The sequence below is a fragment of the Lissotriton helveticus genome, chromosome 6 (assembly GCF_964261635.1).
Source record: "Lissotriton helveticus chromosome 6, aLisHel1.1, whole genome shotgun sequence".
Classification (NCBI taxonomy): Eukaryota; Metazoa; Chordata; class Amphibia; order Caudata; family Salamandridae; genus Lissotriton; species Lissotriton helveticus.
The window spans coordinates 1,164,233,821-1,164,258,906 of NC_136067.1; the positions used below are offsets into that span (position 1 = coordinate 1,164,233,821).

At 45.1% G+C, this 25,086-nt stretch overlaps 1 protein-coding gene across 1 annotated transcript in view; it reads left to right on the forward strand.

Moving 5' to 3' along the window:
* URB2 (URB2 ribosome biogenesis homolog) overlaps positions 1–25,086 on the forward strand; it is a 543,562-nt gene that overhangs the window by 105,503 nt on the left and 412,973 nt on the right. The window contains exon 3 of the mRNA XM_078648834.1: positions 19,302–19,478. Coding sequence (XP_078504960.1) covers positions 19,302–19,478 — 177 coding nt within the window. The remainder of the gene's footprint in view (positions 1–19,301; positions 19,479–25,086) is intronic.

Genomic DNA, 25,086 nt, shown 5'->3' on the forward strand with positions numbered 1-25,086 from the left:
TATGCAGTAAGGAGCGGGAGCTGCGTGACTAGGCATTCCCTAATATAAATACATATTTTTATATTACTACTGAGTGGCTCTCCTTCATTTAGTCATTCAGGAGGTGAAATTCTGGTAAAACAAGCTGTTTTACATTCCTTCAAGATTAAGCTGTCTGCTGGGGGTGCTTCCGATCCACAGGGCCACAACCTGCATGCACCATAAATTCACTATGCTCTGGCTAGTATTGGCGAAATGCCGCATAGCTTTACACTGGAAATTAGCGACCCCCCCATTCCCGGAGAAAGGGAGGACGGACCTCTGCGAATGGAGGATAGTGAAAGAGCGCCCATCGAGGCACAGTCCACACGAATGAGAACGTGGACCGAGATCTAGAGACCTGGGGCATTATGTTGGATAGCATGCAAGGAATAGATCACTCTGGAGGGAGTAATTCTGATCGCCCTTGGGACGAGACCAGGATACACACACAGCGTAGCTCCCCCGCGGGCTCTCCCAATCTCCCATAGTTATATAATGACTACAACACCAGGTTCCCCCTCATCTAGGCAATACTCCCAGGCCCTCAACATGCACACAGGTGTCGACCGCCGGCTGGCTACCATTCGGACGCCTTGGAGACCTTGTGGGTGAACTTCCCTACTATTCCACCCCATATGCCGCTCTGTGTTATGAGAATTGTACCTTGGCAGGGTGACTGTATATTTATCGATGTTTATCGATGTTTCTGAAATAATGTCTGTATACTGATCCTTATTTGCTTACTGCCCCAAAAAAAAAAAAAAAAAAATATATATATATATAGTGTACTGGATCCATCTATGCATTTTATTATTAATTGAGCAGATCCTGATGGCAATTTTGTTGCATTCTTGATCCTAGTTCAGACAATTCAGTTCAATTCTGTTTTAAAGCCCCTGCCTTATCTCCCAAGTCTCAATTACATCTGTGTGCGTTGGACCATTACATGATCCTAAAAGAATGACAAACCTGTATAAACAGTATGTGTAGTGGCAAATGTTAATTTACTTTTTTGATAAAGCACGATACAATGATATACTATACTCTGTGAGAATTAAACTTGCAGAGCTTAAATCTTAATGAATTATCTCCCTTCACCAACACCCCCTGAAATTGCGTATTAACTGTGAAATATCTATACTCGCCATGTTTCTTCAGAACCAAATGGTAAGTGGTAAGTTACGTTTTTTGACAATAAGGTCAATGATTTTAATTTATACAAAAGTAGAATGCCAGGACAGCAGCATCAATTCTACATCGTAGGATTCTCCCTGATCGCCATCAAATTTGAATCGTTTTTCCTTTGTGGCGTGCAGAGAGCCTGGAAATATATATATTTCTGCTGTTGGAGGTAGCCACCTCAGTGTCTATGACAGCTTTAACTTCATTTTTCTTCAGAGAAATATAGTAATACAATTATAATTTAAAACCACATTACAGCATTTAATGTAGAATTGTTCAGTGTAATAAAGAGCTAACCCAAATGCCTGCTTTCACTCAAGAGAAAAATGAAGGGTTAAGGGTTCTGTTAGGTCAAAAGTGTGCCAACTGCACTATGCCTACACTGTAACTTGGATTGATCCGGTAACTTCCATTAGCTTCCCAGCTTGCATTGTACTAGCAGTTTGCCTCGCAGCCCCATTGTTTTTTCCAGCACTTGTTGACTGGATCTCAGAGCACTTCAGGGTTACTAACTCACTTTTTATGAGTTTTTTCTTCAGATAAATATTTTTTAAATCTCTTTTCGACGTCTCTTGAAGAAAAATACATCTTCCTTGTTTTTCAACACCGTCAGGGATTTTGGTTCCATCAAAAACGCCTTCACTTATGTGTAGTGCCCCTCCTGTGGGAGGAAGATCTGACTCTCATGCCATATGTGTGGTCTGGTTCCCTCTATCCCATACTGTCAAAGAATGTCCCTTTTGTCAAAAAAGGGCAGAGAGCCTTCAGCAGAAAGAAAATGTGCCTGAGAGGACTCTTGGAGGAACTCAGGCAGAGAAGGAAATGTAAAAAGCAGAGAAGAAAAGAAGGGGTCCTCTACAGTTACAGGTTCCTCCCATGAAAATGATCCCAACAGAAGAAGATCCAGGAAGAAGAAACTCTGTAGGCACTATCACCACCTTTCTAAGCACTCCCATCATTCATTGAACCATTGTTGGGCATCCGTGCCATCAACACTGACGTACGCCACCAAAGGGTTTGATAGCTTATTATCAACCATTGCTTCAGCCGATTGTCCTGAATCCGTTTTACCCGCATCTCGCAGGATCAGAGCGATTGGAGTTTCTGAACATGCCTCTTCTTCTGGAGCAGCCGCAGCTGATTCAGGTGAGTTTGCTGTATGAGGCCCAAACAGGTTGCAGTAAACGGTCTTAGAGTCATCACATGTACCTGCACCTATGCAGTGACTAGAAGTTTTCTCCAGCTCCTCTCTGAAGGCAGAGACTCTTGTTCCTCCCTCTATGAAGTAGGGAGGGGTGGGGGGTGCAAAGATCCTGCATCAAATCCTTCATCCCGGGCGATGTGCGCTTTCTTTGAGCCATTGCACAACTGTCCACTCAGGCTCCTTACCTTCAAGACTGCTTTCCTGGTGGCAATAACATCTGCCGTAAGGTCAGTGAGCTTCAGGTATAGTCATCCAAGCCTCCATACCTGAACATCTACCCTGACAAGCTGGTTCTTCGTACTAGAGCTTTCTTTTTGCCAAAGGTTTTCACCCCTTTTCATGTAGGCCAGTCCATCACCGCCTACCTTTTATGTTCCTCTGCATCCCACTAAAGAAGAGGAGCAACTTCACTGACTGGACCCAAAAAGAGCTTTGTCATTGTACCCTGACCTCACAAGTGAATTCCAGGTGGCAACCAACTCATTGTGGGGGTATGTTAGCGAAGAAGGTAAAGGCTGTACAGAAGTGGACCATCTCACAATGGATTGTACTCTGCATTAAGATCTGGTACACATTGGCCAAAATGCAACCGCCTGAGAATTTGCATGCTTATTCCACCGAAGCTAAGACTGCAACCACTGGGTTAGCACGTGGAGTTCCGGTCCTGGATATCTGCCAGGCAACAACGTGGGCTTCGCTACACACATTCATGAAGCATTACTGCCTGGACAGTTAGGTCTGTGGAGATGGGCACTTTGCTCGTTCGGTCCTGAAGGATTTTATGATGTGAATCAGTTTTGCAGACCCACCTACGAGAAGGTATTGCTTGGGTATCTATACTAAGGTAAGGAATCTGTGGCTAGAAGTCTCTGCCAGATGAACAAGTTACTTACCTTCGGTATCGCCTCATTTAGTAGAGACTATATTTGCTGCAGATTCCTTATAAGCCCACCCATCCTCCCTGCTCTGCGGATGGAATTCTAGGGGCAGGGCTGTCCCCCTTTCAGGGCTGTAGTTGTTCTCGCCAGTGGTCTGTGTTCGTCATAGCTCGGCTCTCCTGATGTGGAAAGTCATGAAAAGAAACTGACATCGTGCAGGGGGTGGCTCCTATATAGAGACCGCACACGTCACTTCTGGCGTGGGCAACGGCACTCGGAGCTGAATGACGCCACCTATCGGCATGCGGGGGTACTGCTCATAAAAAAGTGACACCTGGGGATAATTCTAGGGTAAAGAATCCGGCTAAATAGAGTCTCTACAAGATGAGGCATTACCAAGAGTGTTAGACTTAGCATCTTTTGGTGTGTTTCCCCTGAGTTTTTGCTTTCTGACCTCCCCAGTTTTTACTCTGTTTTTGCTGGCTTAGTGTCTCTGCGCACTTTTCCCACTGCTAATCGCTGGTAAAGTGCAAGTGCTCCGGTGGTAAGTTGTGTTATGGATTAGTGTATACATGATTGGCATATTTGATTTACTTGTCAGTCCCTAGTAACGTTCACTGAGTGTACCAGGGCCTGTAAATCAATGCGGTTGTTGGCTGCAGCACTGGATTGTGCCACCCACATAAACATCCTGTAAAAGTGACGCTGGCCTGCAATTGCAGAGCCTGTGTGCAGTCTGTACTGCCATGGCGAAGCCCTAACCTTTTCTTTTCTTACATGTCAGTCACTCCTAAGGTGAGCCAAAGGTACCCCTGTGGGCAGGGTGCAGTGTATGTGAAATGTAGGACATGCCCTGGTGCGTATTGCATGGCCTGATAGTGAATCACTGCCAATTTCATTTTTCACTGTTGCAAGGCTACCTGGTCCCATAGGACAGAATGGGGAGTTTGTTCATAATCTCTTCTAAACATAACTGACCCTGCGAACTAGGTAGAAAAATGAAGTTTAGTTTCCTGAACTCAGAAGCTAATGATGCATCTTTTAGTGAAGGTGATTTTTACAATCTGGGTTTGAAAAAAACACTTTTAGAAAGTAGGTATTTTCTTTCTCAGCCATCCAGTAGGCCTCTGCTGGGTTTGTGGATTGACTGTCTGAGTTTTGGATGACAGGGGCTGGGGAGAAGCAGTGGGTCAGGAAAGGGCTGAATAGACCCGATCTGCGTTTAGAGTAGGTGGAGGAGAATTCCTTTCACCTGAATGGGCCTGGTCTGCCTTGGACAATGCTGTCTCCACCTCCTGCCTGAAAGCTACACCAGAGAGGGCAGAACTGGTTCTGGCTGGGCACAGACACTCTCTGCCTGAGAAGACAAAGGATTTTGTGGTATAAATATTGGGGCCCAAACCGCTGAACTTTAGAACTCTCTTGGACCAAGAAGACTGCCAAGAAGAAGAGCTGGAGAAGCTGTGAGGAGGGACTACCACTTTGCTGTGTGCTTTGCTGTGTTTGCCTGCAGTGGCTACTTCTGTCTTGGGCAGGGGAAAGACTGGACTGAACTTTCTGCAATCTATTTTTGTGAGTTTCTCCAAGGGCTTGAGGTAGAGTTTACCCCCTGTTCAAGAAGTCTCAGGAACAGCAAAGACTTCAAGTTCAGTTCTTCTGCCCTCAGCACTGGGTACTGTGTGTTTTGTGCTGCACCAGAAGAAAAAGCAACTTGACGCCCATTCCGACTCCGTGTCCTGAAGGCACCGCAGAGGGCAACGCCGCAACGCGACCCTGGTCTCACCGCCGACGCCTGCTGATGCCGCCACCGAGCAGCTGCATGCACCGCGACCTGTTGGCACCGAAATCCACATCGCCTCGTTTCACGACCCCTCCTTGGTAACCCCGGCTACGCCGCTTCACGCCGAAAAAGACGTAGCTGCTTGCACCGTGGTTCGAGGGCACCACTCGTAAAGTTACAAGACGCACCGCCCTCATCCTGCACCGCAGCCTTGGCCTATCGACGCCGGCGCCATCGACTCCAGTTAGTCAGCCGACAAAGCCGCTGTTTGCACCGTGACCTGCCTGGTCTCACTGACGATGCCATCTGACCCTGCCACCGAACCACTGCTCGCACCGTGACCTGAGCGCACCGCACGTCGCACTGCAGCACACGACACTTGCCGACGTAGGCGCTCCTGACTTCAACTGCGAGGAGTACGATCTGCAATGCGTGTGACTTCAAAGGCCCGACGACTCCTGCACCGACCTCCGGAACAGACGCCTGCGGACACGTGCTTTCAGAAGCTCAACTAGAGGTCGCGATGCCCTGCATTTCTAAAGATACTGTTTTGCGGGTCTACCCGACACCGTGGCTGTCCCGTGATGCTGCGGTCAGCCAGAACTGTTTGGATTTGTTGTTCCCGACGCCTTGGTAGCCTCAGAGGGAGCTATCGACTTCAAGGACCTGTTTTTCAAGGTGATTTTGATAACTGAAGATTTCTAAGTACTGTATTGTAGATTTGTATCGTTTTTGATCTTGTCTGAAGAATATCAAAATATTGGATATTTTTCTAAACTGGTGTGGTGTCCTTTTGTATTGCTTACACTGTATTACTGTTGGTTATGTGCAAATGCTTAACACACGGCCTCTAAGATAAGCCTGACTGCTTGTGCCAAGCTACCAAAGGGGGTGAGCAGGGGTTATTTTAGGAGTGTAACTGTCTCATCCTGACTAGAAGGAAAGGTCCCTATTTGGGCAAGGTACGAATCATTGCCAACTAGAGACCCCCATTTCTAACAGAGGGTAAGCAACTTGTTCCTCTGGCTTTCTACTTGTTGGCTGTCACGGGTAAGTTCATCCCTCCCAAGGAGCAAACCTTCTTCATACCAACTCCCCTTGTATTCTTCCACAAGGGTTCCTTTCTGTAAACAGGCCTTTAAATAATGGTCTTCTCCTATCACATTTGCTGTTCATTCAAAGACCGTTGTCAGCTCTGTCTTCTGAGTCACTCTACACCAATGCACTCTACTCCACTCTACTCGAAGCCACTTTACTGTGCTCCATTCGACTCTACGCCACTCTCCTCTACGCCACTAACCTTTAGTCATGTTGAACAGCAGTCGCACTGGTGCACAACATCGCTAAAACACATTGGCACAACCATTAGCTCTTGAATAGGCGAGGCCTATTGACTTTGCAGGTGCTTGTTTAATATTTTTATTTTGCTTCTCACTGTACACGTATGCATTTAAGGACAAGTCTTGGGCTGCTTTTACCATCCATTCTGTTTTCAAATGCATTTTGGGCCATTTTTAACCCGCCTGCATCTTTTGGCTTTCTGCCTCATACCTTTGTGTTGAGTGTAAGTTTGGATCCTTGTTTAAGTTGCATATATCCACAACTGTACTACTCTGCACTATTTTGTGCTACTCGACTCTATGCCACTCCACTAAATTCCACTTCACTCTACCCCAGTCCATGCTACGCAGTGCCACTCCACGCCACTTCATTCTACCCCATGCCATGCCACACTACGCCACTTTACTATGTCAGTCCATTTGATTTTTTTTAAACAAACTTTAATTAGGTTTTCAGACAAAGAATATATCACATTACATCAGTACAGTTCTAGATTCATGCATCCCATTTTAATACTGACATTCTAATAAATGAATCGCTCAACCATAATAAGACATCATGTTGTGCAACCTATCTATGTATGGTCAGCAGCCTACTACTCTGGTAGCCATACTCTGCTCAGCTACAGGACAGTTAGTATTTTCTTGTTGCAATTCTAAAAACCCTATGTAACTATACAAACTATCCCCCCCAAGGCGTGTCACAATGTACGCCACACTTATGCAGCTAATTCACTAGCTTTCCAGTCCAGCTCTTAACGATCACTAGTACAGCCTCAAATAATATCTGCATCATCAGAGGGAGCCCGTCAGCCACGGGCATACTGCTTTGAATAGGATTCGTACAAGGGACTCAATCATTTGGGCCTTAGACCTCTCCCACCTGGTCATCCTCCCTCGCATTCATAGGCTTTTTTAATAAATCCAGCAACGCTGCCCATGCTCTAGCTGACTCCAGGGAGCCGCTGCGTTTTCTGCCGCAGAGAGAGGACCTGGTCGCTGCACACTGCACTGCTGTTGTGGGACTCCATGTCCCAGGGGGCTAAGGGACACGCCCGCACCCGAGCCTCATTCCCGCTGCCAGTGCCTACTTAGCAGCTTGTCGCTCCCGTTTCACGGAACGCGCAGCGGGCGCTTGTCGCTCCCGTTTCGCGGAACGCGCAGCGGGCGCGCGCCGGGCAAAGCCCGGGCCAAGGGCGGGCCCGTCTGTGCCCGACAGAGGCCGGGCTGGGCCACCCCCCGAAACTTGGATCAAAGATTAAAGCCAGCGGCACAAGGTAAAGTGTGTAGTAATATCTAACTGCACATCAGTGTTCATTTACCACTTATAAGTAAACAATTGGATTACCTTGTGATATTGACATGGCGAATAAACGTAAGGGGGCAGCTGGGACTTTAGATGCTTTCATCGTTAGGGCTGAGTCCCTACTTATGCACGAAATTGAACTGACAGAACGACGTTTGTCCTTGGACCCTGCCACATTGCTTTCGCTCTTATCGCTAGGAGGTCAGAACATTGACAACGCAGCACATGTAACTCCCCATAAATCAATTCCAACTGAAGCTTGCCTTGCTTCCCCATTTATATCTCCGCTATGCCTTGAAACCCCAGACTTAGCAGCCCCAGAAACATCAGGGATTAACACCAGAGCACGGACTGCTGGCCCCAAAATAAACGATAAAGCAAAATAGCAACCCATAAAAAGGAAGAGGGTTGTAGGGGTTACAAAGTCCCAAAAATCTAAAGGCTGTCCATCATCCAGCAATGCATCAGACTTGGCGGCCACCCATACTGCCACAGTGGGCACACAGACTGATGTCACCACTAACTATGTCAGCAACGACCGCATTATAGGATTCGAGGATGATGTTGTTCCCTCTCCTGCCCTGAAGTTGATGGAACCTGCTTTAATGGATATTAAGAATGTCATTGACACGAAATGTTATATACTGTGGGGGCAAAATTGAATTTTTAACTTCTTAATTATCTAACTTTGCAACTTGTAATGATAAATCCGTACAAAATATAGATAAGGGTGGTATGCTTATACCGCACATGAGTAACCTATCTGGCCGATTGTCACACCCTGGCTCTGCCTCTAACATAGATAGCATCCCTGTTACCTCATTTATAGACCACAGTAGTAGAAATGCATCAGTTGGCCTAAATACCCATAGGGATCATAGGGACTACAGGACGAGTCAGGAGGTTGCTCTGGGGAACATTGCACAGGCACCAGGAAGAAGTCCAGTCTCCAAAACCTTGAGTCTCCCCGTCAATGACATTGGCGCCAACAGGGGCCGTTTTAGTGGCCCCAGAAGCATCTCTGTTAGACCAAATACTGACATGCTAAGTTTACCCCCCGCTTCTTGTCCTTACGTGTTAGTGTTGGCTGGGGTCCCTGAATTAGTTGGGAACCAAAGGGAATCCTGGGCAGACCTCCGTAACAAGACCGTAGATTGGCTTTGTAAACCTAAGCGGTTCTCCTCCTCGAATATGAGCGATATCCTCATGGCTAGAAGAGTAGGTTGAGGTTGAGTGAGATTTTATCTCAAATTTATCTCAAATTTATCTCAAATTTATACAGCGCCAGGACACCGGTTGGTATTAGTGCGCTTTATAAGTGTTAAAAATAAATAAATAAATAAATAAATTTAGATTACCAGCAAGACCCGGGCAAGAATATGGGGATTGTTCTGGGAGGTGACTTTAATGCTAAACTTAGGAACAATCAACTGAGAGCAGAGCGACCAAATGTATCTGCCCCATCACGTAGGGGTGTTGAGTTGTCAGTGTTCCTAAGGTCCCATAATTTAGTTAATGTTATGGACCAGATGGGCGCACCAAACAAGGCTACCAACCACCATCTGACATTCAGAGGCAGGGGGCCATAGATCAACTATATAGACTTTGTTTTTATTTCCATTCCACTTGTGGACTATTTAGCCATAGCAGAGGTAATTGCCACTGCCCAGGGGAACCATAACCCCATTAAAATAGCACAGAGTATGGCTGAACGACCAATGTTTTTGTCTGACTGTGGGGCAAGAGACCTAACGTTTTTGCCAGACAATTTAAGACTAGCATGGAGGGGCATTAACTGTGAGGATCTGTTCAAATTAATAACGGAGAACTTGCCTCTTATCTACTCCTGTCTGTCATCTCAATCCCCGCACCCAGATATAATTCCGAATTTCTTTAAACTTTGCTTGGCCAATAAAACTCATCTGTCGAAGCCTGTATCATTGGATGGACAGGGCCCTAGATGGTTTGATAATGAATGCTCACCGGCTAACAGGAACTTGCGAAAGGTACTGGAGAAGGAAGAACCTCATCTGATAATCCCTGCCCATAAGATCGTAGGAGCAGAAGTCCACTCCCCTCCTGACTTCCTAGTCGAGTTACAAACTCAATATGAGAAATTCCCAGACACACAATGGAAACTAGACCCTGTAAACAGTATCAAAGAGGGACTATATTATCATGATAACAAGTTGTATATCCCTCATTTACCCCTGCAGTTGAAGGTGATGGAATGGTGTCACAATAGTTCCTTAGCAGGATATCCAGGAATGAACAAAACAATCGACACCTGCCAACGCTGGTTTTGGTGGGAGACCATTACTCAAGATATAAGAAAGTATGTTCAATCCTGCACTATCTGTGCCAGACAAAAAGCATTGCATTGTGCTCCTACAGGGCTACTAAAAACTATAGCCATTCCACCCGAACCATGGCATTCACTTAGCATGGACTTTATCACTGAACTTCCTCCCTGTCAAGGTTTTACAACTATTTTTGTAGTGGTAGACATGTTATCCAAAATGGCTCATTTTATTCCCCTCAAGAAAATACCCTCTGCTAAGGAGTTAGTACAGGTATTCTTAGACCAAATCGTGCGTCTATATGGCTTACCCTCTGTTCTCATTTCTGATAGAGGTCCTCAATTCGTGTCTAAATTCTGGCAGGGCATGTGTGCCGTTCTAGGAATTGACCATAGTTTGTCTACAGCCTACCATCCCCAGACCAATGGTCAAACCGAAAGAACCAATCAAACTTTAGAACAATACCTGAGGTGTCTTTTGACAGGGATTCCAGCCGATTGGGTACGAGTCCTTCCCTTGGCAGAATTTGCTTACAATAACACTACTCACTCCTCCATCAAGGTCTCTCCTTTCTTTTTTAATTATGCATACCATCCTCGTATGTTACCTATTCACTTTCATCAGACACTACAAGATATTCCTGCCCTTGAAGAGCACCATAAACATATCAAGAGTTTGGGAAGAAGCAAAAACAGAGCTAACCAAAGCCAAGGAAGCCATGAAAAAACAAGCAGATCACCATAGAAAGATAGAACCTACATATGTAGTGGGAGAAAAAGTATGGTTAACTACCAGAAATTTGAGATTAGAGGGCCCCAAAAAATTGCAACCCAGGTTTATAGGTCCCTTCCAGATTCAAAAACGTGTCACCCCGGTTACCTTGAAATTGCTACTACCGCCCCAGATGAAAATACACCCTGTTTTTCATTGTTCCTTGCTAAAAAAGTATGTCCCTACATACAACCAGAAGAACCTCCTCCCCCAATAATGGTAGGTGGAGAAGAAGAATACGAAGTCCATAAAATTATGGATTCTCGGAGACACAGAGGTAAAATCCAATATCTCATAGATTGGGTTGGTTATCCCCCTGAGGACAGATCCTGGGAACCAAGCGAAAACATTCACGCTCCTCAGTTGATTAGAAGTTTTCATGCTCTCCAGCCTAACAAACCACGCCCCGGGAGGAAGCCTTTGCGGGGGGATAGTGTTAGGGTGCGGGGGAGAAGAAGGAGACCTTGTGCTGTGTTCAGGGTCAGACTGCGGACATGAGAGGCGCACTTTTCACACACTCCCTTAGCCCTCTAAAGGAACGCCTCGCACGTTGCTTGACGCTTGGCTTACTGACTCGTTCCGTGACCACGCCCCTTCCTACTTCCGCATTGTTCCCTGCTTGGCGCTGCTTCTCCGGCGTCTTCGTGGTTTGGTGTACCTTTGCCCTGTTTATCGACTCAGCTTTCCTCGGAGTCGAATTCCTACAGGGTGGTGTAGCGATATTTTCTTTAGCAGCATCCTCCTTAGCTGCATTTCTTTCCCAGCCTTGTTGTTACGAGCCTCATTTGTTTAACTCGTGTGCTGCCTATTTGGTACTGTGTGAACGGGTGTTTTTCACTGTTACCATTCTGCACGCTGATTGTGTATATATCCTCACCCTTTCCTCGAGTGTGTAGCTGTTCGGCTCCATTTAGCCCCGTGGACCGGACGGCACACCTCTTGAGTGTGTGTCTGCTCCGCCCTACATTGGCGAGAAGGACCGGTCGGAACACCTCAAATCCCTGTCCCTTGATCCCAGTAGTTTGGCTAATTTCCTTGCCTTCGGCCTTATCGCACAGACCTAATTTTGATTACCCACTATCCCCATTGTGTTGCCCATCCACCTCAGTTCTCCTTGGATGAATGGTGAATGAATGTGGGCCATTGCTACCTCAGCCCGGGACCTCCTTTAGGGTGCTGATATCCTATCCCTGTTCCAGCCATACGCAAAGAGTTAACCCCGGTATATTTGGTGATCCCCATATTAAGGAGTCTTCCAGAAGAACTCGGGTGAGTGTGAGATGATACTGAACACAGCTCAATGTAATATATGTTCTAGAGTTGTATAGCATTATATGGTGGTTACTGTTTTTTCCTTCCAGCATCTGCGTTTCCTGGCTGCCCGTCTACACGACCTCATTCCTCATCCTATGGGGAGAGTGGTGGACACTCCTTGGTTTTATTCCCCCATACTTTTTGAGAGCAGTGTCTGAGTAAGTTTCACTATTCCATTTTGAGAGCTGCTTTTCGGAAGTTGGGGGTATTTATCTTCGCTCCTGTGGAGTCTGGCGACTGTTCCTGACAACCGCCAGCTCCAACTCGGCAGCGGTGCCACTCGCCACCGCCGTTTGCCACTTTCCTGCAGCCGCTGCCGGGGCCCGCGAAACTCAAGGTCCCCGGCGCACTGCCTCGGGACTCGATCTCCGGTCCCCGGATCACCAAAACTGCCCAAATTTCACCTAGGGCTTGCCAGCAATTGTCTCTACCGGAATACCTCTCCGGGACGTCTCCGGGTGGGGGAGGAACAGGATAATTGTTCGGATAATTAGCCGGCGGGACAGAGCTCTTCTAGGCTGCGTCCGCCATGCTGGCTACCTTGGCCACGCCCCCCGCACATCAAGGTACTTTGATTGTTCTTTGGATCTATGTAACTGAGCTGACTTTTATGCATGCTCAAAACTCGCAATTGAATGACAATTGCTTATAGAAGAATCGAATGTGATTAAAGAAAGGTCCAGGACCAATGTTTTCTATACCACTCGTCACCCAGGTCCAAGGACTTTTTTGTTGGGTTACCCTATTCAATATAAAGCATATCCTGAATACAGCATGTCTCCAAGCGCCAGCGCAAGCACAGCCATATGAGAGGGTACTGGGAAGCAGTTAGACTATTTCTAAGTATGGTAAAATATAAACATATTTGATCCCTGGGCGGCACTGGGGGCAGTGTGAGGCGCTGCCTGCCGCCTGCCGCCTGCTGATACGGGCGGGCTCCATGAGGTGAGGCTGAGCGGAGCGGTCTGGGAGCCTCCGACCTCCTGAGAGACCTGCCGCTGTTGGTCGGTGAGCGCTGCCGAGAGCGCGGTGGGTCGTCCCCTGAGCTGGAGGACAGCTCGTGGCGGCTTGCGTGGAGCTGTGGTATCTATTCATCTGGCCTCCCCCTCCCGCTGGGCTATATGCAGCAGAGAGAGAGCTGGTCAGACCGGGTGACAGCGGATCAACCGGGAGCCTCGGGGCGTGTGGGAGAACTGGGGCGGCGGGTCGGCTGGTGGACCCTGGAAGGATCGCGCTGTGCAGTGCCAGGAGGAAGAAGGAGTATTCAGCCCCGCCCCCCCTCCCCTCCCCCCCCCCCCCCGGAAAGGCTCGAAATGAAAAGTCAATCACCAAGCATTGGAGTTTTATCGCGTTTTATAACCAATCTTCTGGAATAATGAATTTGCCTCAGTTACACTTGGATATAGTGAGTCTGATTTGGACAGCCTCATTGGAGCCTGACTATCCTGAAGGTATTTACAAGCACATCATTTAATCTCTATCTTGAACATACCGGCGCTACACTCTCTGCCCCGAAGATACAAAGCTGTCTGCTTATAACCTATTCACGCGGCATGGCGACCCTCTAGCTTGTCTCACTTTCCTTTACCTAAAATGGCGGGGGCCATATAACGAAGCCATAAATCGCCTCCACTGCCCACCAAACGACCGTGAAGCTGCATACCAACGTGGTCACAGGTCACCCTAACAGAGATAAGGCTTCCTCCTCGCCTCCTGATCAGTTTGAAACCTAATCTCTCCCCTCCCCTCCTAACAACAAAGGGGATGGACTAACTCGACCTGCCCCGGAAAGGGAAGCTAGCTCCCTAAGGCACATCAACAATAGAGATAGGACTACTTCTGGCTCCCTATATGCCACCATGGTGGCCATCTTTGAATAGTTCACCACTGGAGCGGCCATCTTAGACTAGTCATCCATACCTACTGCCCACATTCTACCTTTTAGGCTTATTGCCCCGCAACCACACAAGCTCCCCACCTCTTCTACCCACGCCTCTTCCGCCATGGAACGCTTGGGCGAGCACACCTACAAAATCATATACCCACCTGAGCTCACCAAAAAAACCGCCAAACGCTACAAACATAATTTTCTGAAGGCACACCCCGAATTACCGTGTGTGGACACCTACTTTTCGTTGACCAACGGAGACACAAACAACGATATCATCTTTTACACTACACGGAGAGCACAATGGAGGAAAGCGTTCCTCTCCACTCTCACTATTCACACCACCAATAAATCCGCTCATGGCCTAACTCTTTCTATCACACCATCCCTAGTCTTCCCAGGCAGAGCCACAATCACCATCTACAACAATGGGACCATTCTACTCCAAGCCAATGATAGGAACCTTGTCCGACTAGACAACCTATTCCCTACCTTCTTAGAACACATCGCCAAACGGCGGACCTCCATTCCGCACACATCAAGCTACACAACTCCCCCCAACACCAATACTCAAAATAACCCGCCTTGCCCACTGCAACATCGGAATGACATACACCCCTCCCATCCCCCCAGTGTTATAGTTAGGATCACACCTGACGTTACCCCCCCGCTCCCCTCACCCACAGACGTAGTTCATTCCCCCCTGCACATCCAACTTACCCCCACACACCCTTCCCCCCATCTCACACCTCACACGAATCTCGTTGAATCCAACATCACCCGGAGTACATCTCCCCCCCCGGGGCAGATCTTCCTCCCTCTCAACCCCCCCCCCCCCATTCTCACCCCTCACTCCCCCACACTCCCAACTAGCACCCCAGAACTTGCGTCCTCCCTTACAATAACACCCCCCACCTCTCCCGCCCCCCATTACTCAGTCCCCGCTTCCTTTTTACCACCCCTATTATCTTCGACCTTCACTCATCCCTCAACTCACCGGCACCACCCCCCACCGACGCCCCCACCACTACTTCCCACCCTCCCCCTACTTCACCTACACCCCTCACCTACAATTCATCGCACCCACCGAATACCACCCCACCCTCTTTAACAGCAGAGCCCTCCACTAATGCTAGCATACCCCACCTCCCCGCCCCAAATTCGCCCACTAACTCCCCTCTCAACGCCTCGCCCATGGCCCACATCACAAACACCAACACCAAGACACCTCTCGACCTGATTCTATCCACCCTCCTACAACTCAAAGACGAGCTCCGCACCATCAAAGAGTTTCTTCACACACCTTCCAGACAACATCGACCCACAATGACCACCACCGTATCCAACAAACGACGCACTCTCCCAACAGTCCCTCGCACTCAACGCTCTCCACACTGGCCCTCTATCCCCGTCCGCAACAACCCCCACCGTCCCCGGCGTGCCCTTAACTCCCTGTTGGACCACGACTTACGCACCCTCCTCCGCTCTTTTGGCCCAGGACCGGTAAAACACATAACCCCCACTCACCTCCCCATACCTACTATTCTCTCAAATCCCCTTAGGCACCCAACACTAAACATCAGAAGCTCTGTCCCAAACAACCTCAGAAGAGTCCCCCTATCGCTAGAACACACGACCTCCCTTCTCACCCCCAGACTCAAATGCATCCTTCTTAACTGCAGATCGGCCCAGAGACACTCCTCCGACATTGCAGATCTCGTCACAGCAATGGATCTTGACCTAGCAATATTGACGGAAACCTGGCTAACTGAAGCCTTCACGCCCATTATGGATATACTAGTTCCCCCCAATTACCACATCATCAGACTCGACAGGACCGTCAAGACGGGCGGGGGAATAGCATGCATTTTCAGGAGCAATCTATCCGTCACCAAAGTCACCTCCCCCTCCCTCACTTCCTGTGAACTCTTCTGCCTCGATATCTCCAGTGAGGGCAAACCAGTATGTGCTCTACACCTCATCTATCACCTGCCGGGGGACAACCTCATCTTCTCTCAACAACTCATGGACACTATTACTTCCAACGCCGGTCGGCAGATCACTCAAATCTACCTGGGTGACTTTAATCTCCACTGGAACGATCAGAAAGACACAGTGGTGAATAGTCTTAAATCTTTCCTTAATGCGCTTGACCTCACCCAAATATGCAACAGCCCAACACATGATAAAGGTTCGATACTCGATCTTATCATCGCCAAAGAGGACTCTACCCAACTGGGGTCAATCCGACCCTGTGATTGGTCAGATCACCACATCATCACCTTTATCAATGAAAAAATCAAACCCTCCCTGGCTCAACCCACCAAATGCAAGATCTGGAAAAGGGACATGAAGAATCTCAATCCTAACTCCCTACCTCCCCACACCTACAGGCTCCTCCTCCCCCCTGCTGGCGTCTCTGATGTTCAAACACTGACCGACCTCTACCTCGACTCCATGACCTCTATAATCAACGAAGCCGCCCCACTGCAACTAAAGAGAGTCTCCACCAAGAGTTCGAACCCCTGGTATGACGGCAGACTCAACGAAGACAGGCGAGCTATGCGTTCGGCAGAGCGCACCTGGAGAACTGACCCCTCATCACTACATCGCAAAAAGCTTAAGAACAAGAGAAATGCCTACTTTAGGAAAATCAAGCGTGCGAAATCTGACTTCTTTCGCCTCCAGCTTGACCAAGCGAAAAACCGACCAAGAAAATTGTTCGAACTAGTCAAAAGTCAAACAAAGCCGCAACCCCTACAATCAAACAACCCAACAAGCGGTATCCCACACAGTGAAGACTTTTCCGCCTTCTTCAAGCTAAAGACCGACAACATAAGAAATGATCTCCTCAATGATGTAAGCCAACACCCTGTGCACATCAGAATGTCTAACGCTCAGCCAAAAAACAGCGCATTGTGGGCTTCCTTCGACATCTACTCAGAAGAGGCAATACTCAAACTGCTCGGTACCCTGAAGCCCTCTAATCACCTCACCGACCCCCTGCCTGCTAACGCGGTAAAAGACTTCACCACCTTGCTCCTCCCACTCTGGACTAAAATCATTAACATCTCCCTTCAACAAGGTCTCATCCCTGACTCACTCAAGGTGGGGAAAGTCACGCCCATACTCAAGAAACCTACAGCTGACCCGTCTGACCTAAACAATTACCGTCCCATCACAAACATCCCCACCTTGGCCAAACTGCTGGAAAAATGTGTACAACTTCAACTAACAACACACATTGACAAGTTTGATCTCCTCAACCCCCATTAATCAGGCTTCCGAGCGAAACACAGCACGGAAACGGCCATGACTCACATAATTGATGACGCCCTCCAAATCCTTGATCGCAATGATTCATGCCTCCTCATCCTCCTCGACCTTTCATCAGCTTTTGACACGGTCAAACATGAGAACCTCCTTGAGCTGCTAAACACTAGAATGGGTTTATCCGGGACTGTTCTCAAATGGTTCACTTCCTTCCTACATAACCGATCTCAGAAGTTCAAGATCAACAATGTGTTGTCCTCGCCTGTGCCAGTCGACTTAGGCGTTCCACAAGGATCCTCCCTTTCACCCACACTGTTCAATCTCATCATGGAACCACTGGCCTCCTTGCTCCAAGCATCCAATGTATACTTCCATATGTATGCCGATGACACTCAACTCTACCTAAAGGTACAATCCCTGAATGATATCAAACTCCTGAACAACACTCTCATAAAGACCCAATCGTGGCTGGCCGACAACCACCTCAAACTAAATGCTCTGAAAACTGAGTTCCTTTTGATAGCACCCCCTGCGAAATCTACCACCACCCAACTTTGGCTCAACCACTTAACAGCACTCAATGTCCGGCCCACTATCGTGGACTCCGCGAAATCCTTAGGTATCACACTTGACGCAAAGCTCAACATGCAACAGCACATTAGCAAAGCAACGAAAGGAGCTAATTTCCAAATAAACACATTGAGAAAGTTGAAACCCTTCCTCCCAGCCAAAGACTTCCAAAATGCAGTACAAGCCCTCGTCATCCCCCGCATAGACTATGGAATTGTGACCCTCAGTGGTCTCCCTCTAGCAACAACTGCACCCCTAAGAGCCTCCTTGAACGCTGCCGCGAGACTCATTACGGGCTCAAGAAAACACTCTCACATAACCCCTGACTTGAAATCTCTGAAATGGCTGCCCTTTGAAGCCAGAATACAACTGAAAATTGCTGTGATGACACACGCGGCTGTACACCACAATGCACCTAACTACCTCACTCAAAAGCTAACTATATCAGGAGGGTCGAGATCCAATAGAAGTACAAAAAATCTACTCTTGAAACCTCGCAGATTCCGGAAGGAAAAAACATACAAACGCTCCTTCTCAGGAATGGCGCCGAGGATCTGGAACGCACTCCCTCCCGAAACCAGGCTTATCTCCTCCTCGGCCTTCTTTAAGAAAGAGGTGAAAGCCATCCTCATGGCTAAGTTCACCTGAACTTTAATGTCTGTTCCTCAGAGACTTTCGCGCCGCTTGGTTATTACTGGTTTCATGTTTGTCTAATGTCAAATAATGTCATATTTTGCATGATCTAGATTTGTTTATTCCTCTTGTTTGCCACAATTCCATGTTGGTTAGTCGATCCTTTTATGCTACTCACTAAATATCTATTATTAGACTATTCATGTTAGCCTACTGTATATCGAGGCCCCTTCCCCTTGCTCCCTGTAACTTTTAGATACTGGCATAAGCCATCCCTTTAGCATAAGCTCTCCTGATTTTTATCGTAGTTGTATGAAAGACTCAGTATCGTCTTTTATTTTCGCTTATCTGATTGTTTACTGACATTTTATTAGAACATGACCGCTATCCGATCATGCTACTGAAGTTTATATTGCACCCAATATTATGTCCCGTCACCCTCATGCTATCGTCACCCCCTGTTTCTGTGAAGCGCTCTGATATCTGTAAAGATCTTGTTCGCGCTATATAAAACTCTGAATAATAATAATAATCCCACTTGGCCTACATTATTTTGTGCTCCCTACAATTGTGTGAGTTAATAGAAGTGATCTTTTGCTTACCATGGGTTGGCAAACTAAGATCGTTTTACAGTAAAACGATGCATGCAGTTATTTAATTACATTGATAGGCAATGAATATTAATATATTTGGACTGTGGCTTGACTATTTTAAGCTTTGTTCTCATTTTCTAATATGAAATCAATAAAACTGTTTTTAGTTTTTCGTTCAATTTGAAATGTATTATGTATATATTTTTGTTATGGTAATAAAGCAAATAAATTGTGAACTTTTATCTCAGGTGCTACTTGATTGGGTAATCCATGCACTGACTGGAAATAACTCCCAAAAACTGGAGCTAGACGAGGATGTTGTGGAAAAACTCTGGGCCTATTTTGACAGTATTGTTAATAGCAGAAAGTTGAAGAATCTTTTGAAGAAAGGAAAGACAATAAACCTCCGCTTTGCTGTTGCACAGGTAGCTATTGTTTTTATCTCATGTCAGTTTCATTGCTTTTAAAGACCATCTCCTGTAGCTATCAAACTAGGCTTAACATTTCCGGTGGTTGAACATCTGAGACGTCTGCCTTCGTTTATGTTGTAATGCCACAGGAATGTTGCTTCTAGTCATATGAGACAGAAAAATACAGTTTTGCAGTACCGATTTGTTCACCAACTCCTTTTGCTTGTGACATTATCGTAATTCCTGTGAATGTCAGCAGATGGCTGTCTGGTACTTTATTTTTTTTCTATGGAAATGCACCTTAACTACTATTTACCACGAATATTGAAGGTTTCGACTGAAACTCAAAAAGATCAGTCAAACCATAAGAATTGGTTCTGAAAAAAGCTGATCGTGTTCTGGTAAATTGCTATAAAGTTGGAAACCTCGAGTGATGACCCAATAAAGTAATGATAAATAATGGTCGCATAAAACCAAACTGATAAGAAAGGAAAATTGTAACTAATATACATAATAGATGTAGAAAAGAATTAAAAACGGGTCTGCAAAAACTATGGATATACTGCTGTATGGGGTGATTAAGAAAATTATTTATGTGAAGTACAACTCCTGTAGTAAGTACCACTTTACATACTCAAATGCTTTTATGAATAGAGGCCGACATATCCAGCTTGCTTTTAGTGAGCAGGCACAATTCTTTCTGTTTGTACTAACTTTTTGTGACTATTCCCTGAATGTTGCTGTTTTATTTTCATTTTTGCTATTCAAGACTATGTGAAGTAATACTGCAGAGCTATATTTCACGTTTTCATAAATGCCTTTGTGAATGGCCCCTCTATGTCTAGCACTCCTAAGAGTGTTTGAATGTTTATTCTCAATTTAATACTATACATGTTGTGTTTTTACAGTTCCTCAAAGATGTTGAAATGTTCATTTAATACCTGCCACGCACATTTGTTTGTTTTACTGCAGTTAAAGTTTAAAGTGGTCTTTCCTAAAGTGATTTGTATTTTCAGTAATGTACCTCAGTAGCCTCACATAAAATATGATGAGTGGCTGTTTAAATTGTTGCATATTGCAGATATATGAAATCATTTGGCTCATTTCGGAAGCATTGAAGGGTGTCGTCTTTTGCACTGCTGGTGCCAGTGTTGCTCCTCTGTTTTGCTTTATCCACAGCAGATATATACAACAACAGTTTGATGTTTGTAATCCAGTACCTCCGTTTCTTTCTTAACTTGACTATTTAATAATTAACAAATCTGATTGAGAATTCTAGCTACCTTAGAATAATCCCCAGGCATCAGACTGGATCCGGAAGTTTTGCGAGCAGTACGCCTGCGCCCTGGTAATTGCCATCATTCTACTCCGTTTTGACCATGTCCGTACTGGAAGTGACGTGCGCAGTACCTATATAGGTGCCGCCCCAGCACGCTGGTATCAGTTTTCCTTTCTGAGTCAGATAGCACGGATCTGGTCAGAGCTATTTTTTTACTAGCTTTTTCTGACTTTTTGTCATCAATTTTTGGGAGTTCTTCTTAGCTGGTGTGAGGATATTACCCAGGAAATCAGTTGGTTTTCAACCATGTGGTGCCTGTCACAGACAGATGTCTTAAGACCCTTGCTGCCTGAAGTCTGGCAACCCCGTGATGCTCATAACCCAGATAGAGTGGAAAATCCAAGGATCGTTCGTGGAGCCACGATTTCGTACTTGAATTTGTCGGGTAAGTCCCACAAGCATAAAAAAATCAAATAAATCAAAGAAGTCTTCAACTTAACCGTGCTCGTTGTAGCATTGGACGAGGCGCGCCATCCCAATTGTCGTTTCCAACTCAGATTTGGAGCTGGATGAGTGTTGTCCAATGGCTCTTCCGGAGCCCTTCAGGACCATGCTCTCCGGATTGGAGCCAGTGCATTTTACTTTGCAGAGGGATATGAATAAGAGGGGTCTTAGAATCCTTATGGATACCAGCATTCCTGAGATGAGAATGAGGACAACTGGTCTGAGGTGATGTCATTTGCCAGTGGGTTAGACACCTCGCCTGGCACTGGATTGGTCTCTCCTCCTACTGTGGCTACAGAGGAGAGAGCCTCTTTTCCTATTGGATGCGTAGGGCGACTGAGGTCTTGGAACTTCAGCTGTCCATAGTGGGAGTCTCTTGCTCCAAACCTTTACTTCCTATTAACCGCATGCGCGCTGCGGCGATTTTCGCGTTACGCGGCTTTTTTCAAAAAGCCGCGTTAGATGACGAGCTCAGCTCGTCATCAGCGTGCGAGCAGCGCAACTGATGACGAGCTGAGCTCATCATCAGCGCCGAAGGGGTTAATGAAGTCCTTCTCTGGGCCTAGTGCTGCATGGGGGTTCTTGTGCATAGGATGATTGCTCACCACCATCGCCCTGCTCCTGGAGACCCCAGTTTCCTGATCCAGCACTCAACTCTGGGAAGTTTGGTGAGCAAAGCTTCCACTTCTAGGAACAACCCTGGGGTGTTCCATACCACTTCACTGTATAGGGAATCCAAGAGGCTGGATACTTTTGGCGATAGAATGTTCTCTTCCTCCAGCATTGCACTGTGGTCCGTGAACACTATGTGCCTTTTTGGGCTGATTCTCCCATACAATCTAGAACTTGGTTGCGCTATTGCTGCTTTTGGCCTCAGAGTAGGACTGAGCTATAGTCTCCCAGGCTGATGGGAGAGACGCAGCAAAGTTCACCATTCTTTTTTTTTTTTTTTTTTTTTTTAAACAAACTTCATTGAATTTTTGTAGTCTATATAGTAGAGCTGGGAACAACATCAATAAGACAGGGTACCAGAATATCTGTGATATTCTGCTCTAATAGTTTCCTGAGCTGCATCTAATGGTGTCATCATTAAAGACCGTATATTCGTTGTAAAAGGTGTCATTTCATGGGCGGCATTAGAGGATGATAACTGTCATGTTAATCGAATGAATTGGTGAACATCTAAACTCCCGCCCTCCTCCCCGCTACTGACGGCAGACATATAACAAAGCTTACATATTAATAGGAGCATTCCTTGCTTGACCAATAGATTCTTCAATTATGCAATTTAGCAGTTTTTTATTTGTCATCGCGTCTTGGGGAACCGGGTCTTGTTAGCCTTTCCATGGCTATGCCATTTCTATACATCTACAGACTTTAGACACACACTGCCAATAACAGCATATGAATGCTAGGCTATGCCCCACAAGTGACAGCAAAACCTTGACATGAATTGCAAGTTACGTCAATTAATCATTAGACAAGTCTAGAGTTTTGAAGGACTCCAGTGTTGAATCCCAGCCCCAGGCGTCTTTCTTAACCCAAGGTATTCTTCTCTGCGAGGTGCTCCGCTCTGCGCCATTCCCCATCTCTCCCTCCATAACACAACAGTAGGGGCTGCCGACTTCCACCTCCTAGTCATGAAGTGTTTTGCTAGGAGAGGTTCTAAATCTGCAAATCTTTCTTGTACCTTATAACTTTACGGGTTCCATGTTGAAATATCGATTACAAAAATATAGATGACAAAAATATTGAATTCCTATACTGAAACAGGTAGGTACAGTAATATCGACTCAAAAATATTGATGTAAAAAATATATATAAAAAAATCAACTTTAAAAAATAACACAAATTAAAACAAATTAATAAAAAATATTAATATTAACAAAATAAATTACATTTAATATATATTTAAATTAATTATAACCAATAAACTTAATTTTTTCAATATAAACACAAACAATATTTACATATATTTACATAACTATTATCTTTAATTTAAAAACTTTTTTAATTATATAAAAATAAAATAAACACATATATAAATTTAAAATAAAATATTCTATATTTATTTAACACATTAAACTATTTAAAAAAAAAATGCATACATTTAATAATAAAATAAAAACAGTAGTTAATACGTTGGATAGCGAAGGGGTAAAAATTACTATTCCCCCTCCAGTGAGTGCAACAATAGGGAAAGCACTGGATAGCGTAGGGGTAAAAATTACTATTCCCAATCCAATGAGTGCAACTGTAGGGAAAGCACTGGATAGCGGAGGGGTAAAATGTACTATTCCCGCTCCAGTGAGTGCAACAGTAGGGAAAGCCCTGGATAGTGTAGGGGTAAACATTACTATTCCCACTCCAGTGAGTGCAACAGTAGGGAAAGCGCTGGATAGCGTAGGGGTAAACATTACTATTCCCACTCCAATGAGTGCAACAGTAGGGAAAGCACAGGATAGGGAAGGGGTAAAAATTACTATTCCCACTCCAGTGAGTGCAACAGTAGGGAAATTGCTGGATACCGTAGGGGTAAAAATTACTATTCCCACTCCAATGAGTGCAACAGTAGGGAAAGCGCTGGATCCCAAAACAATTAAAAACAAAACCATCAACATTTTTATTAAATTTAATTTCCAATATTAACATATTTAATATATACATTTGAATATATTATTAACTAAGATAATAAAAGAAATGAATTACCCATTATTTAACATTCCACAACACATACATACAATTAATTACACAATTAAATGTAATAATTACTAATAAATTAATGAAAAATAAATTATTTATTAATCAATAAATTAATTACCACCTTTCACACCATTTTACCCATTATTTAACATTATAAAATCCACAACACACATACAATTACATTTAATAATTACTAATTAAGTAATGAAAATTAATGTATTATTATTTATTAGTTAATCAATAGAAAATTAATTACTTGACACCTTTCACACCATGTACACATATTAACACCAAAACACACCGAAAATTTATTACACAATTCCAATTATTTAATTGATGGTAATTAATTTAAAAGTATTTAATAATCAATAAAACATTTTTATTACTTACCACCCTTCACACAATTTACACATATAACCACCAAAACACACACCTAAAATTAATTAAGCAATTAACCTAATTATTTATTCATTGACTAATTGAAATTAATTAACTAATTAAACTATTATTAATTAATCAATTAACACATTAATTATTCAATACATTTTATAAAATTAAATCAATTCCCACCCTATACCCCTATAAACCCACAATCCGCTACGGAACTAAAAACGCAGAATTAAACTTAAAATAAAACATATAATAAAATGACAAACCATTCTCATAAAAAACACTAAAATACATAAAATAATTAATAAATCGATATTTTTGTAAATTATATTTTTGTAAACGATATTTATTACAAAGATATTTATGTAATCGATATTACTTCCCTGTCAGTCGATATTCTTGTCAACTATATTGTTGTTGTCTATTTCTTCTCCACGATATTTTTGTGGCGATATTTCTGCCCCACGATATTTTTGCGGCAATATTTCTACTCTGCACCAACTTTTTGGACGTGGGTAGAAGACCTAAAAGACGGCTCTCAGCTGTTCGCCAGTTATTATCTCCTACTACTTCCTCCAGTGTTGTGCCTATCTGCGTCCAGTAAAATGCAAGGGTTGGGCAGGTCCATACCATATGCAATAGGATAGCAGCCTGTTCTGGGCACCTAGGGCATGCCTTCAGAGACGGCGGGGAACATTACATGTAGTTTGTGTGGTGTGAGGTAGGCCTGATGGACAATTGAGAATT